Source organism: Chanodichthys erythropterus, chromosome 13 (genome assembly GCF_024489055.1).
Source record: "Chanodichthys erythropterus isolate Z2021 chromosome 13, ASM2448905v1, whole genome shotgun sequence".
In the NCBI taxonomy this organism is placed as follows: Eukaryota; Metazoa; Chordata; class Actinopteri; order Cypriniformes; family Xenocyprididae; genus Chanodichthys; species Chanodichthys erythropterus.
In genome coordinates, this window is record NC_090233.1 from 15119340 (window position 1) to 15134227 (window position 14888).

Genomic DNA, 14888 nt, shown 5'->3' on the forward strand with positions numbered 1-14888 from the left:
ACAAATATCCCATGATTTACTCACCCTCAAGCCATCCTAGGTGTATATCTTCTTTCAGATAATCACCATCGGACATATATTTTAAAATATCCTGGCTCTAGCTTTATAATGGTAGTGAATGGGGGGAATGTTTTGAAGCCCCCAAAAATGCATCCATCCATCATAAATATAATCCAGGGGTTTAATAAAGGCCTTCTGAAGCAAAGCGATGGGTTTTTGTAAGAAAAATATATTTGATTTTGTGGCTTAAGGGTGAGTAAATCATGGGATAATTTTCATTTTTGGGTAAACTATCCCTTTAATGTTAGGTGACTTTCATTTGAGACTTAAAACCTTGTCTGCTTTTGCCCTTTTTTGCAAACAAATCTACAGTAGAGCCATGCTGCGTCTCGGCAACTGAATGAGTCTACATTTTGAATGAATCAATTTACTGAATGATTGAATGACTCATTCATCAAGACAATGATTTGCCGAAACCTACTGGCAGTTTTAGTTTCATTACATTTTTCCCCCATCCTTTCTTTTTCTATATTAATATCTCATGCCTGGCTGATAAAATCATACCTGCAGTCCACCATGCTGCAAGAAAGGCATTATAGCTATTTCCTTGATTAGTATGAAATTACTTTTTTCAGTAATATTATTTGGATGATTTTGTTGGATTTTGTTGTTACAAATGACTCAAATTCAATCAAAAAAAAAATGCTCACTTCCATTTATTGAAAAAGAAACAATCCAAAATATATTTTTATTAGTTAATATGTGCAAAATGTGCAAAATAAAAAGTTCTGTGTAGATATAGGATGTTTTATATTTACAGTAACAAAAGCAATATTTTTGCTTTACTACAAACCAAAACACATTATCAACACACATCAGTTAATTTAGAAAGCAGTCCATATGATCCAAATGTTATGAGTCGGCACAGCCATCATATACAAAGCAAAACATATTTAGTTAAAGCAAACAAAATCAATTAAAATCATCATTTAGTATTTAGTGAGGAGTCACTGCTCAGTGTTAGTACATCCGCACATCATAGATGCCATAAAACGACGACTGATATACTAAATTAAAACCTTTTTGTGTGACTGATTTTATGAGATTCGCTCTTGTAGTCCATGTACAATAATGCATTATAAGATCAGTTATCACCCATGGATCTGTATTTAACATAGAATCATGTTTGAATCAACTGTAATTACTTGTTAATGCTGGTGTCCAGCCGCAGCTGTAATGCTGTATGTCTGCAGAGCTTGTTAGGGTGACATGTAATGTGAGCAGGCAGGCTGTGGGCAATGCCAGTGCCCTTGCCATGGGAAATCATGTTCAGTCTTGTTAGGGGAAGTTTGGAAGCTTTGGCCTGTGAGGACCGCTAATAATCACCCCAGCGACTGTCACGGCTGTGGACGTCCACCTGCTCTACAGAGCCCGCCAGAAACGCTCATTATATACGCACATGTTCCACTGTGGACAGCTGAAGCCACACGTGAACAGGCACATGCGTGTGTGGAACTTCAAAAGCATTCCTCACCTACAGTATCACTTGTCCATGAATCTCATGAAAACATGTCTAGGTCACATTTAATGCTAAAATAGAAAGATTTTTTTTTTATTATTTTTTTTTTTTAAGTGACATTATTTGCACATTTTCCCTTTAAATTTGTATTATGCATGCATTCAGATGTCCTTTAATTATAATTTTTAAAGTAACACTCTACGATAAGGTATCATTTGTTAACATTAGTTTATACAAAACATTAATTAATTATTATTAACTAAAAATTAGCAATATTTTTATCATTCAAAATTAGTCAAAATAATAAAAATATGCATGTTAGTTTATTAACTAATGTAAATAGATACAACTTTCAGTCTTAAAATGTATTAGTAAATGCTGAGATTAACGTGAAGTAAAATTAGTAAATGGGTCATTGAAGAATATGGTTTTTAAAAGTGTGAAAAAAAAAAACATAATGGAGATATAATTAATTTTGAAGTTTTATTAAGTGTTTACAATGAGATTATGTGGTTTCTATAATCAATTAACACTGCTTTAACCAAAATTTCAGTTTTACCGAATGACACTTTTGGTTACACCGAATGACGATATTTTCATCTGAAAAAGGACAATCAAATGTTTTATATTTAGTACAAGTTTTTAAAATATTACAACCTGATGTTTCGGGACATGCGTATGATCAAGAAACAAAACATGAATTTTTCAAATAGTTTCAATAGAGAGAGTTAGTCACTTTGCTTCATGTCTATGTGGTCATTTGCAGGTGTCTGAATGATGTCACATCCTGTCACATGATATTGACTGCATGACTTGATCCAAAATGGTCTCTTTATATCGGTTACTCCGAATGAAATTTTCGGTCAATTTCTCATAACAAAGCAACGACTTCTACACATAATTTTATTACCATTTTGCACTATGTTGATATATGATGTTATAAAATCATGCCAGAATAAAAAAATATATACATTTACTACATTTTAAGATATTTTAATCACAAATGAAATTTGTGAGGGTTAAACCGAATGACTTTTGACACTTCAAAATCTTAAAAATACCTTTATGTGTAGCAAGATATAATTAAAATTTTGGATTCAATAAAAGAGATCTAATTGTACTACCTTACATACTTTGGATGTTAAATCTTTGTTTCTGTTTTGTTTTTTGTTTTTTTTGTTTTTTATTATTATTTTTAAGGCCTTTGGACAAAAAAGAAAGAAAAAAAAAAAAAAGACCCATCATGTCATTAACCCAAATACACTATTTGTTTCTGGTTATTTTTGTATTTTTAATCAGCATAAATTTAAGGCAAACTGTAAACAAATTTTTTTTTTTTTTCAAAGATGTAAATAAAACAATATTAGTGCATGTTTTACAAGAAAATACTCTTTCAGTCCCTTTACTTCAAAATTTAACGTTTAATTTAATAATGTGTTGTTATTTCTTTGTAATTACGATAATAATTAATTATAAATAGCAATTTCGAAATGAAAACTATTTCAAAGGAAACACACCTTTTTTTTTATTTTTTATTTTTTTAGTGCAGTTGTAGTATAACAAATTCAAAAGCTTTCTATTTGTTTCTCTCAGTCCCATAGTCTTTAGATTAAAGCTTCTTTTTACTGTTTCTCTATTTTCGCAAGCCAGACTATCACTGTTTACCATTCCAATTTGCAGCTTTTTGTGGTTTAGAAACAGCCCCTTGTACAGTAAATGAAGAATCCACCTGACTGACATGTCAAGCATTCAGCCACTGTTTTGTTTTTGTTTTCCACTGAGACTAATTTGTCTCTATTCATGTTGTTTATTGTGTGCGCAGAGAATCAGCAGATGTATCGGACGGCACTAGAAGCATTTCTTTTATCTTTCACAGGCTGGTGTCATTTCCTCTCATGTGTCTGATCTGCAGACATTTATACATCACATGATCTCAGGTTAACCTCAAATTAATTTCTTTGCTTTGTAAGTGTTGGTATCTTTGTCTAACTTCACAGAAAATGCAGTCAGTAATAAGAAACATATGAGATTTTTGCTTGAGATGCTTTTGAAATGAAGAGCACTCGCCATGAATGTGTATCTCAGCATGCATTGAATTGAAAAGCATTCAGTCTGGTTTGTTACTTGCAAGGCTTTGAATGAAACTAATTCAAGGACACAGTATGAGTCACATTGCTGAATCTCTACTAACAACTGCAACACAGTCTTTGTTCAGCAGTTGGTTGGCAAATTAGTTGTATTTGTTTTCCCCGGGGTCCATAGATCCATTGATTAGCATTCTAGTGTTCTGGATGGCTGCTGACCCAAGTCATAATCCAAAGAGAAAGCCATGAACTCAGGTACTATAACCCTAGACAGGGTTTAGACTAAGCCAAGATTAGGCTTTAGTTCAATAAATGTGGCCTTGAAAAAAATGGTGAGCACAAAACAATGACACTGACATAATTTATTTATTTATGCATGTAACAAGAAGATTGTGTTTTTACATAATTGCATTAGGTTACACTTTATTTTGATTGTCCATTTCAGATATTCTACTAACTATACGTAACGTTGCAGCTACATGTCAGCTAACTCTCAGAGTATTAGTAGACTGTTAGGTTAGGGTTTGGGTTAGTAAAATAAGTTGAAGTAGTTGCAAAGTTACTTATAGTACGTAATAACAAAGACAGTCTACTAATATGACTGCTAGTTGACATGTAGTTGGACATTACATTACTCATAAGTTTACATTAGTAGAATGTCTAAGCCACATATCAAGTTCTGAGTAGATTAGATGGTCAGCAAACAATCAGTTCTCATAATCAACATGTTGAATGCAGGAGAAATTGGCAGGAATAAGGATTTGAGTGACTTTGACAAGGGCCAAATTGTTATGGCAAGGCGACTGGGTCAGAGTAAGGCTTGTGAGTCGCTCCCGGTCAGCAGTGGTGAGAATTTACCAACAGTGTCCGAGGAGGAACAAACCGGCAACAGGCCGCCCAAGGCTCATTGATGAATAAGGGCAATGAAGGCTGTCCCGTCTGGTCCGAGCAAACAGAAGGTCTTCTGTGGCACAAGTCAGTTAATAATGGTTATGGGAGGAATGTGTCACAACAGTCTGATATATACCCTGTCCACCGTTGAAAGCACCTACAGTGGGCACATGAGCATTGGAACTGGAGCTTGGAGATGTGGAAGAAGGTCATCTGGTCTGATGAGTCCCATTTATTTACATCACGTGGACAGCTGTGTATGTGTGAAGTGGGGAAGTGATGTACCAGGATCACTGTGAGATGATGACAAGCCGATGGAGGGAGTGATGGAGGCGACCTTGAAAGAACGAACTCAGAAGGACACGAGGACACAGAACGCATCATTTGTGAATTGAGATGTGCTGCGATCTTGTTGCTCAACTGACCGAGTCATTGAAACATTCACTCAACCATTTTATCAAGAACAGAAACTGCCTCATCATTCACAACTTACAGATTATTCTCCAATGTTGCATTTTTTTGTGTCTACAAATGAACTAAGAGTCTCCAGACAGAGTGTCAGCATCATAGATGTTTTCTCCACAAATGTCAACAAAGAACAGTAGATCTATAAAAAGGTAAAATTAGGCAAAAATGTATGAGAGCAAGGTTCATGACATTGTAAATCAAATTGCAAGCACATAAAAACTGCATAAGTTTTCTAAATGTGTAAATGAAGATGCAAGTTTAAATAACAACAATAATAATAATATAAAGTCAGTATCTACAACATTTTATATAAGTAATTTTAGGTTTAGTGAACCAAAAACTTCCTCTACAGATGCCTGTGTATGTTTTGTTTTGTATGTTTGATTTCTTCTACAACACAGAGGGTTTTTTATAATGTGTGATTGTCACAATCACAATACTGTAAATCACTGCAGATGTTTGCCAAATGTCATGGCAACAACAAAGCACACACTATTTCTGTGACCTTGTGCTTTCAGCTCCATCCTCATTGAAAAACAATGATAGATAGTGACAAATTATATGTCTGTCTCAGCCACAAAACAAACACCTGTTTCAAATGTGTCCTGCTCTCAGACTAAACGCTGTTGTGCAGATGTAATTGGAGGACATTCTGGATGTCAGGTGAAGGAGCTGCTTTGAATATTTGCTCATGATAAAGGCCCCTATTATGGCTCTGCATATTTTACATTGTACAATTAGTATTTATAGGTTCATACTGCAAATGTACACATCCTACTTTTTTGATGTCTGAGAATGCAATCATTACAATAAAAACAGTGACATTGTGAACTATTATTACAAATTTGTATCTATTTTAATGGCAAAGCTGAATTTTCATTCAGCATCATTACTACAGTCTTCAGTGTCACATGATCCTTCAGAAATCATTCTAATATGATGATTTACTGGTCAAACACATGTATATTGATACAAAAGATTTCTATTTCAAATATATATATATATATATATATATATATATATATATATATATATATATATACACATTGTGAATAAAAAAGGAATGCAATAATTTACAAATCTCATATATTTTATTCTCAATAGAATATAGATAACATATCAAATGTTGAAAGTGAGACATTTTTAAATGTCATGCCAAATATTGGCTCATTTTGGATTTCATGAGAGCTACACATTCCAAAAAAGTTGGGACAGGTAGCAATAAGAGGCCAGAAAAGTTAAATGTACATATAAGGAACAGCTGGAGGACCAATTTGCAACTTATTAGGTCAATTGGCAACATGATTGGGTATAAAAAGAGCCTCTCAGAGTGGCAGTGTCTCTCAGAAGTCAAGATGGGCAGAGGATCACCAATTCCCCCAATGCTGCGGCCAAAAATAGTGGAGCAATAACAGACAGGAGTTTCTCAGAGAAAAATTGCAAAGAGTTTGAAGTTATCATCATCTACAGTACATAATATCATCCAAAGATTCAGAGAATCTGGAACAATCTCCAGAAGCGCAGGCGTTTTCTCTGGGCCAAGGCTCATTTAAAATGGACTGTGGCAAAGTGGAAAACTGTTCTGTGGTCAGACGAATCAAAATTTGAAGTTCTTTTTGGAAAACTGGGACGCCATGTCATCCGGACTAAAGAGGACAAGGACAACCCAAGTTGTTATCAGCGCTCAGTTCAGAAGCCTGCATCTCTGATGGTATGGGGTTGCATGAGTGCGTGTGGCATGGGCAGCTTACACATCTGGAAAGGCACCATCAATGCTGAAAGGTATATCCTAGTTCTAGAACAACATATGCTCCCATCCAGACGTCGTCTCTTTCAGGGAAGACCTTGCATTTTCCAACATGACAATGCCAGACCACATACTGCATCAATTACAACATCATGGCTGCGTAGAAGAAGGATCCGGGTACTGAAATGACCAGCCTGCAGTCCAGATCTTTCACCCATAGAAAACATTTGGCCCATCATAAAGAGGAAGATGCGACAAAGAAGACCTAAGACAGTTGAGCAACTAGAAGCCTGTATTAGACAAGAATGGGACAACATTCCTATTCCTAAACTTGAGCAACTTGTCTCCTCAGTCCCCAGACGTTTGCAGACTGTTATAAAAAGAAGAGGGGATGCCACACAGTGGGAAACATGGCATTGTCCCAACTTTTTTGAGATGTGTTGATGCCATGAAATTTAAAATCAACTTATTTTTCCCTTAAAATGATACATTTTCTCAGTTTAAACATTTGATATGTCATCTATGTTGTATTCTGAATAAAATATTGAAAATGGAAACTTCCACATCATTGCATTCTGTTTTTATTCACAGTTTGTACAGTGTCCCAACTTTTTTGGAATTGGGTTTGTGTGTAATATATAATAGATATATATATAATTTCTTTTGAACATTCTATTAATAAAATAATTGGGGCATGTATCACAGTTTTCACAAAAATCTGAAGCAGCACAACTGTTTTCAACATTGATAATAATCAGAAATGTTTCTTGAGCAGCAAATCTGTAATCTGTTCTTAAATTGATATTGCACTTAAAGATTCTAAACTTTAAAATAAATAAAATGATTTTGAATGTTACATCAATGTTTTTTTCATTGTATTTATCTCTGTTTGCCTTGTAGGGAAGAGGCCATCATGTCCACATATTTTGAGACGGTGGATGATCTGCTTGCATCCTTCGGTCCAGTGAGGGATTGTTCCAAAGACAACGGCGGATGCCGTAAAAACTTCAAATGTGTTTCAGACAGAAGGATGGACTCCACTGGGTGCATGGTGAGTTGTCATGGTCACCACAGATCATCTAACAGCAGTGTAATAGCTGGCCTGATTTATGACCGACTGCGGTCAAACTATTTGAAGTGTGGGATGTTGAGTTGCACTGGCACCCTGCAGAGAGAATGGGGGAATCGCCGCATTCTGGCAAATATGTCTCATTGAAGGCAGATAAGTTGTTCTCATTTCCTTCATTTTAATCTGCACATGTAACACGAGACAAAGGATATGCGTTTAATGGCTTTTTTGGGGGTGAGCTCTGCTCATAAAGCAAGGAAATTGATGAGCTCATGCTCTCCGAGCTGATGGATGAATCAATCACACACAGCAGGATGGGTCTTGGTCACTCACACTCTTATTGGGAATACAAGTCTGACACTGATTTTGCAATCTGATCAGCTGCAGTTCTTTAATAGAATATTTCACCCAAAAATGAAAACACTCTTATCTTTCATTAACCCTCGAGTCGCTCCAAACCCATTTCTTCAGTGCAACACAAAAGGTCAAACCTTGAAGAATGTCCTAATCGCTCTTTTATTTTGTAATGAAACATGACTCCTATGTGCCAGATTTGACATCAACAATGATTTGGTTCTCACATGATGTCTCGTGACATCATGGATGTGAAATATTCTTACTTGCATTGAAAGTATACTTTAAATCTTAAAAGTATTAATGTATATGTGTCAAGTGATTCCTCACTAATTTTCAAGGTTCTCAGAGTGAAGAACTCTCCCACTTGAAAAATATCATCTTTGTGACATAAATTATGTTAATGACACTATTTCATGTGTTTCAGTAATTTAGTTGCGTTAAATTATTTTAACGTGTTAAGGATCTTGAATTAATCATATGACAGCCCTACTTAGAATATATATTTTTGTTAGTTGGGATAGGAGAACAGATAAGTGATCTCGTAAACCCTATTTGAGCCTCTGAGGGTGATGGTAGGTGACAGCCTGTGATCTTCCCAGCAGAGCAGATCACCCGTCCTGGAGCAGACTGTGATGAATGAGGTAAGGATGCTCTCGATGAAGGATCAAAACTGAACCAGGATGATGGAGTGATTTCAGCTGCCTCAGAATGAACTTTCTCTGTCTGTCTTTCCTCTTTTGAGGGAGTCAGGTTATGATTCATCATCAGAACTTCATGTCAGTCATCTCTATAGATCTCTATAGGACACTATGGCCATCTCTACATTAATTCAGGTTCATTTGATAACGGTGTTTGTATTTCAAAATGCTCTCTGTCCACACTAATGTTTTCAAGCATTTTCCAAAAGTTTCTCGTCCACACTGAAACATTGCAAACATTAAAATCAACTGTGCTTGAGTAAAATGTAGTAAAGCCTCACTGAAATGAGAAACTAGACACTGGTCTGAACCAATGAAATGTGAAATCAAACTTATGCTGATGTAAACAAAATTATTATTATTATTATTATGGAAATTAAATATGCATTTATATGCTGCATAATGTACTGCACTCCCAAAAAGACTAACAACAAATTGTTCAGAAGTTTTTGCTTGTATGGTGATTAGCTTTGTGCAGATATTTTGGTAAGAAATCAGCTTTGGAAAGGAACCGTAATGTAATTGTGTTTGTTCATTAGTAGTTACTTCATAGATATTTATTTAATTAATTAATTAATTGAGTAATTCCTTAATGCATGAATAATATGTAAGAAACAGTATTCTAAAGTGTTACCGATGTGTGATTTGTTAGAATCAGACAAAAAATAACTTTGAGGAAAATTTAATTTTGAGAAAAATCAAGTTAAAGTTGAATTTGCTCATTGCAACTCATTTTGCCAGCATGGGTCACACACACACACACACACACACACACACACACACACATATATATACTGACCAGCCACTTTTATGACTGTTTTTATGACATGGGTCATTATCCTGCTGGAAGTAGCTATCAGAAAATGGTATAAAGTGTCATAAAGGGATGGACATGGTCAGCAACAAAACTCAGGTAGGTTGTGGCGTTTAAACAATGCTCAGTTGGTACTAAGGGGTGTGTATATTATTGAAATAAAACCGGTTAATTTAGATTTTACTAGTGTACTACTGTTCAGGGAAACATTTCAAAAATGTTTTTAGCATATCACATAAAGATTTGATTTCAAAAACAGAAAAATGTGATATTCAAATAATGTGCAATTCCCTCGTAACAATAGTTTGGTCTGCCTTATTTAAACGCATCTACAAAATCACAGGTGATTGTTAAATCTTGTAGTTAAACTTCATTCACATCCAACACACACCTGTAAGTATATGACTCCGATCTCAAGCTTCACACTCGGGTTCAGCGATACAATTTCCTCGTAACTGCTGGCTGAAGTGGATTCATTTCTGGATCTCTTGACACGGACCGAGGTCATGATACCACTCTGGATGGAGTCTCTCTCTGTTTTACTCTCTTCTGCATCGGTGACATCAGGAACTTTAAGAGCTTTTCCCTCCTCTGCCATTCCTCAACACTCTCAGTAATAGAGGTGAAGTGAACACTTAAAAGGATTAAGCAGCGATTGCTGCAAATGCCCTAAAAGTGCAGCGCTGATTGTTTTAGGACACGCTGTGTTTTTATAAGACAGACCGCATGCAGTGCTTGGCAAGATTACAAATGATGTCAGAGCCTCTACAAACGGTCTTGTCTTGCCACACTTCTGGAATGGCTACCCAGACTCAAAATCCATCACACATTTAGCCTTCCGTTCACTCTTTGCTGCAAAATTATGAATATGAATGCTTGCTCTGAGAAAGATATGTGACATTAATATGCAGGTACTGATTATTATTTTTTTTTTTTTTGACATGACATGACAAATAAGCATCAACTGCTCCTTTTTTTTTTTTTTTTTCAGAAAATAGTGGGGACTTTGAAAGTTAACCATAGACTGTTCAGCAAAAGCAATAATAAAAACACAACAAAATAATGCAAAATAATAAAAACAAAACACATGCACCATAAAAACCATTGCAAAGTATTAATCATTGGCATGCGAGCGATGAGAAAGAGATTAATATGTATTTTAGTAGTGAAATGGCACAGTCATTGATAAGAAAATTTAAACATGGCACTTTACAGTTGCTGTTGACAATTATAATTAAGTGGATCTTAATTTCCAAACATATCCTGGTGAAAAAAGAACATTGTGTTAAAAAAGTACTTATTTCAAAAATAATACACCTTAAAAAAATACTTGAGCGCAAACTGAATGTGGTTTTCAGGCACTTAACTGAATGTTATTTACAATTAAATAAAAATGCATTATAGTTTAAATATATATATATATATATATATATATATATATATATATATATATATATATATATATATATATATATATATATATATATATATATATATATATATATATATATATAATAAATAAATATAATAAATGCAATACTTAAGATTAAAATTAAAATTTTTAAGTAGGACTTAAGTACATCTTTAAATATATTTCAAAGACAATAGAATTATGAAATGCAAAAGTACATATAAAGTTTGCTGCTGAAAATTACATTTCTATTAAATTTATTTAGAATATGTATTATTATAAAATAGTTATATATTTGTAATGATGAAATTGCAGTTTAGTATATTTAAAATATTTACTTTACATTCGTATGTTAGTCAACACATAAAAACAAGTGTACTTTAAATCTAGACCTAAGATTATTAAAACATAATGATTCAAAATGTACTTTAAAGTAAAACTTTCAGTTTGACGTTATTACAAAGTGCCAAAATGCAGCTTTTTGAAGATGCTTTTCTAAGTGAGTAATGTTTGTGTTGTAGTGCGGACTGTGAAAACGATGACACGTTTAGTCATGTGACGCATATTGTAAGCATAGATATATGGTTACACAGGCATGTCCCTGCTACTGTATGTTAAATGTTAAATGTTATTTTGTTTAGTCTTCATATTACATTCTGTGAGCAGAGCTGAAGGCAGAAAATATAAAGAGTTTTATCTGCCAGTGCATAATGACAGAATCTTTATTTCACAGTTTTCTGAAATGTGTAAAATAGAAATCAAAAGAAATGTCCAGACTGTTAAATCTTATATTAATATGTTTGGGAAATTTAGTCTTCTTGCATTTTGCTTAAAGGGATCATTCACACCAGAAAGGAAAATTCTGTCATCATTTACTCACCCAACTCAAATCATTTTCTTTCTTCAATAGTGGTTTTCAAAAGTGCATTATTTGTATAGATCGCTCCAAAAAGTTCAAAGAACAAAAGTGACAGACTTACAAAGATTAGTGGTTTTGCTTTTTCACATTTTGAACCAAAGGTCAGTTAGTCGTTGTGATGACCAGTGTTGGGGAAAGTTACATTTAAAAGTAAAGCATTACAATATTGCCTCACTTAGTTACTTGTTATGAAAAGTAATGCATTAGATTATTTTGTATTATTATTTTGACTTATTAACACTGTTAAAGAGTTGCATTCTCATGCTAAACATGGCCAAAGTTTCAAAACACGACAGAGTATCTTCGGTCTCATTCAAGAAAAATAACCGTTGATTGAGTAAGAAATAAATTACAGTATTTTACACCTCACAAAGAATATCAGTCAATTCTATTATGGTTACTTTTCTTAAATAAGACATCCTTGATGAAGTAAATACGACCTCCGGAGGACACAGCCTCCAAAATGCTCCTGTCACCGAAGGAGTGTTTTTGGTTGTGAGGGAAAGATTACCTTTTTTAGCTTCCCAAAGAACCCAGCGTCAAGGGAACAGTGTTCTTGCATGTATGTTTGTTTGTAAAAATAAATAAAAATAAATACTTTGTTCCACGGCACTGACGGCAGGAACGTCTCCAGGTGCTCTGCTTTTTTCGGAAAGACTCAGTTCAGCGTATCTATCTTTTATAAATATGATCAAACTAAAAACTTTTCGGAGATATGAAGGATGCATTTTTACTCTATATGTACTCAAGATTAACACGGGATTGACAGAAACTGTGTGTGACACCCCCCTTTACTAACAACAAAAAAGTTTTTTGAGGAATACTGAATGTTTCGTGCAAATGAGATGAGTAAATGCATGTTCACATTTAGTCTAGAACAAAAAAAAACCCATCATGTTCACACAGACAGGAGAGCTGTCAATCAATAAATGTGGAAAATTAACTTGTGTTACTTATTTGAAAAAGTAACTTAGATATTTGTTGTAAATTGAAGAATTGGAAAAAGTAATGTTTTACTTTACTAGTTGCTTTAAAAAGTAATCTGATTACGTAACTCAAGTTACTTGTAATAGGTTACCCCCAACACTGGTGATGACATGTCAAAACACAAAACATATTAATACAGAAATGCAGCATGCATAAAAGCTGTTGATCTCCATCCTCTGGAGCAGAGCGGGTTGGGAATGATGATAATGATTCATGCTCCTCGCCTCATGTTTGATAATCTAGTTGAGCCTTCTCCAGGAGTGGGCGTCTGCAGCCCAGATCCAGAAACACACTTTCTGTGTAGCTTCTGGCATTTTTTGACAATTTTCTACAAGTGCAAACTGCTCTGAAAACATCATTTGAATAGTGAAATACATTTTTTATTTTGTAAGGAAAGTTTTCAGCGAGGACCTCTCAGAATGAAATATACATGAAGAACAACTAATAAGATTGTCTGAGTTATTCCATGCTGAGTTGTGAAGGCCGAGCTCTTGCCAGTGGGTGATCTTATTAAAATGTTCTACCAGGAAAGTGCCCTCTCTCCAATCACCAACAATGTCTTTTTTCCCCTTGTTGACTGCACCGATGAAAAACCTGTGAATCGTGTTCAGTTTCTCACTTCACTGAACCAAAAGCCTTTTACCTTCCTAACTTCAGCTAGTTAGTTTCCCATGTTTGTTTCCTTGGTTACTGATTATGTTACGCACCTGTTTCTCTTTCTGTTGATCACTCCCGCTGTATTTAAGCCCTCAGTTCTCACAGGTTGTAGTTTATTCCTGCGACTCTCCTGCGTGCTCCTTGTTGGATTGATTATTAAAGCTCTGGTTCTACTTCTGCATCATGTGATTTACCGCCACAGCCACCCATGACAGAACGATTATCGGTGCTCAGTTATTAATAATACTTATTATTATTATTATTATGTTAAAAACAGTTTTTGCTGCTTAATATTTTTGTGGAAACTGTGATATTTATCTTCAGGATTCTTTGAGTTTTGTGTTGAACGTAACTATGCACCACACTGTCATAGAGACAAGGGGGTGGGCTCATTTTACTCAGGGAACCAGTCAGTTTCTCAGGATCATTGTGAGGCTATTAAGCCACGCCCTAGCAACCATTTAGAGTACCCTAGTAACAAGCTACATAGAGTCAAATTCAAAGAGATATCTTTAGATAGAAGTGTCATAGAAACTTAATGTTGGGCTCATTTCACTCAGGCAGGTAACAGCCAATCACAAATCATCTTCGCCACTTCCTAGCCACACCCTAGCAACCATTGTCGAGCACCCTAGCAACCCAAACCCAAACAGGATATATTCAAATCTGAATGTCATAGCAGGCCTGGGGGTTGCTTATATCATTCATAATGACCAACTGCCAGCTGCCGAGCCACTCCCTAGCAACCAAACAGAGTACCCAGGCAACCGTTTAGCAAGACTTATATCTCTGCATCAGAACATTGTAAAGACATGGCGGTTAGCTTGTTTGACTCAAACAGTACTTCCAACGTGGTAGTCATGTTAGCAGTGAATACCTACATGCTAATAACATTTAGCTAAAGGTTAAAACATTTTAAAGAATGTCAAATAGAACATGTTAGCAACATGCTAATCATGTTAACATTAAGGCTAACAACATATTAATTGTGTTAGCATAATGCTAACAACATGTTAACCATATTAGCATTAATGCCAGCAACATGTTAATTATGTTAACATCATGCTAACAACATATTAATCATGTTAACATTATGCTAACAAAATGCTAATCATGTTACCATCATACTAGCATCAGCTAATCATATTAGCATCATGCTAGCATCATTATGCTTAACATAATGACAATATGATTAGCATGTTGCTAGCTGATGCTAGCATGATGGTAACAATTAGCTAATAATCATATTAGCATCATGTTAAAAACA

At 34.8% G+C, this 14888-nt stretch overlaps 1 protein-coding gene across 1 annotated transcript in view; it reads left to right on the forward strand.

Moving 5' to 3' along the window:
* The window catches only part of LOC137033835 (astrotactin-2-like), a 460374-nt gene that overhangs the window by 321588 nt on the left and 123898 nt on the right, over positions 1 to 14888 (forward strand). Inside the window, exon 11 of the mRNA XM_067406219.1 lies at positions 7610 to 7760. Within this exon, the coding sequence (XP_067262320.1) occupies positions 7610 to 7760 (151 nt within the window). The remainder of the gene's footprint in view (positions 1 to 7609; positions 7761 to 14888) is intronic.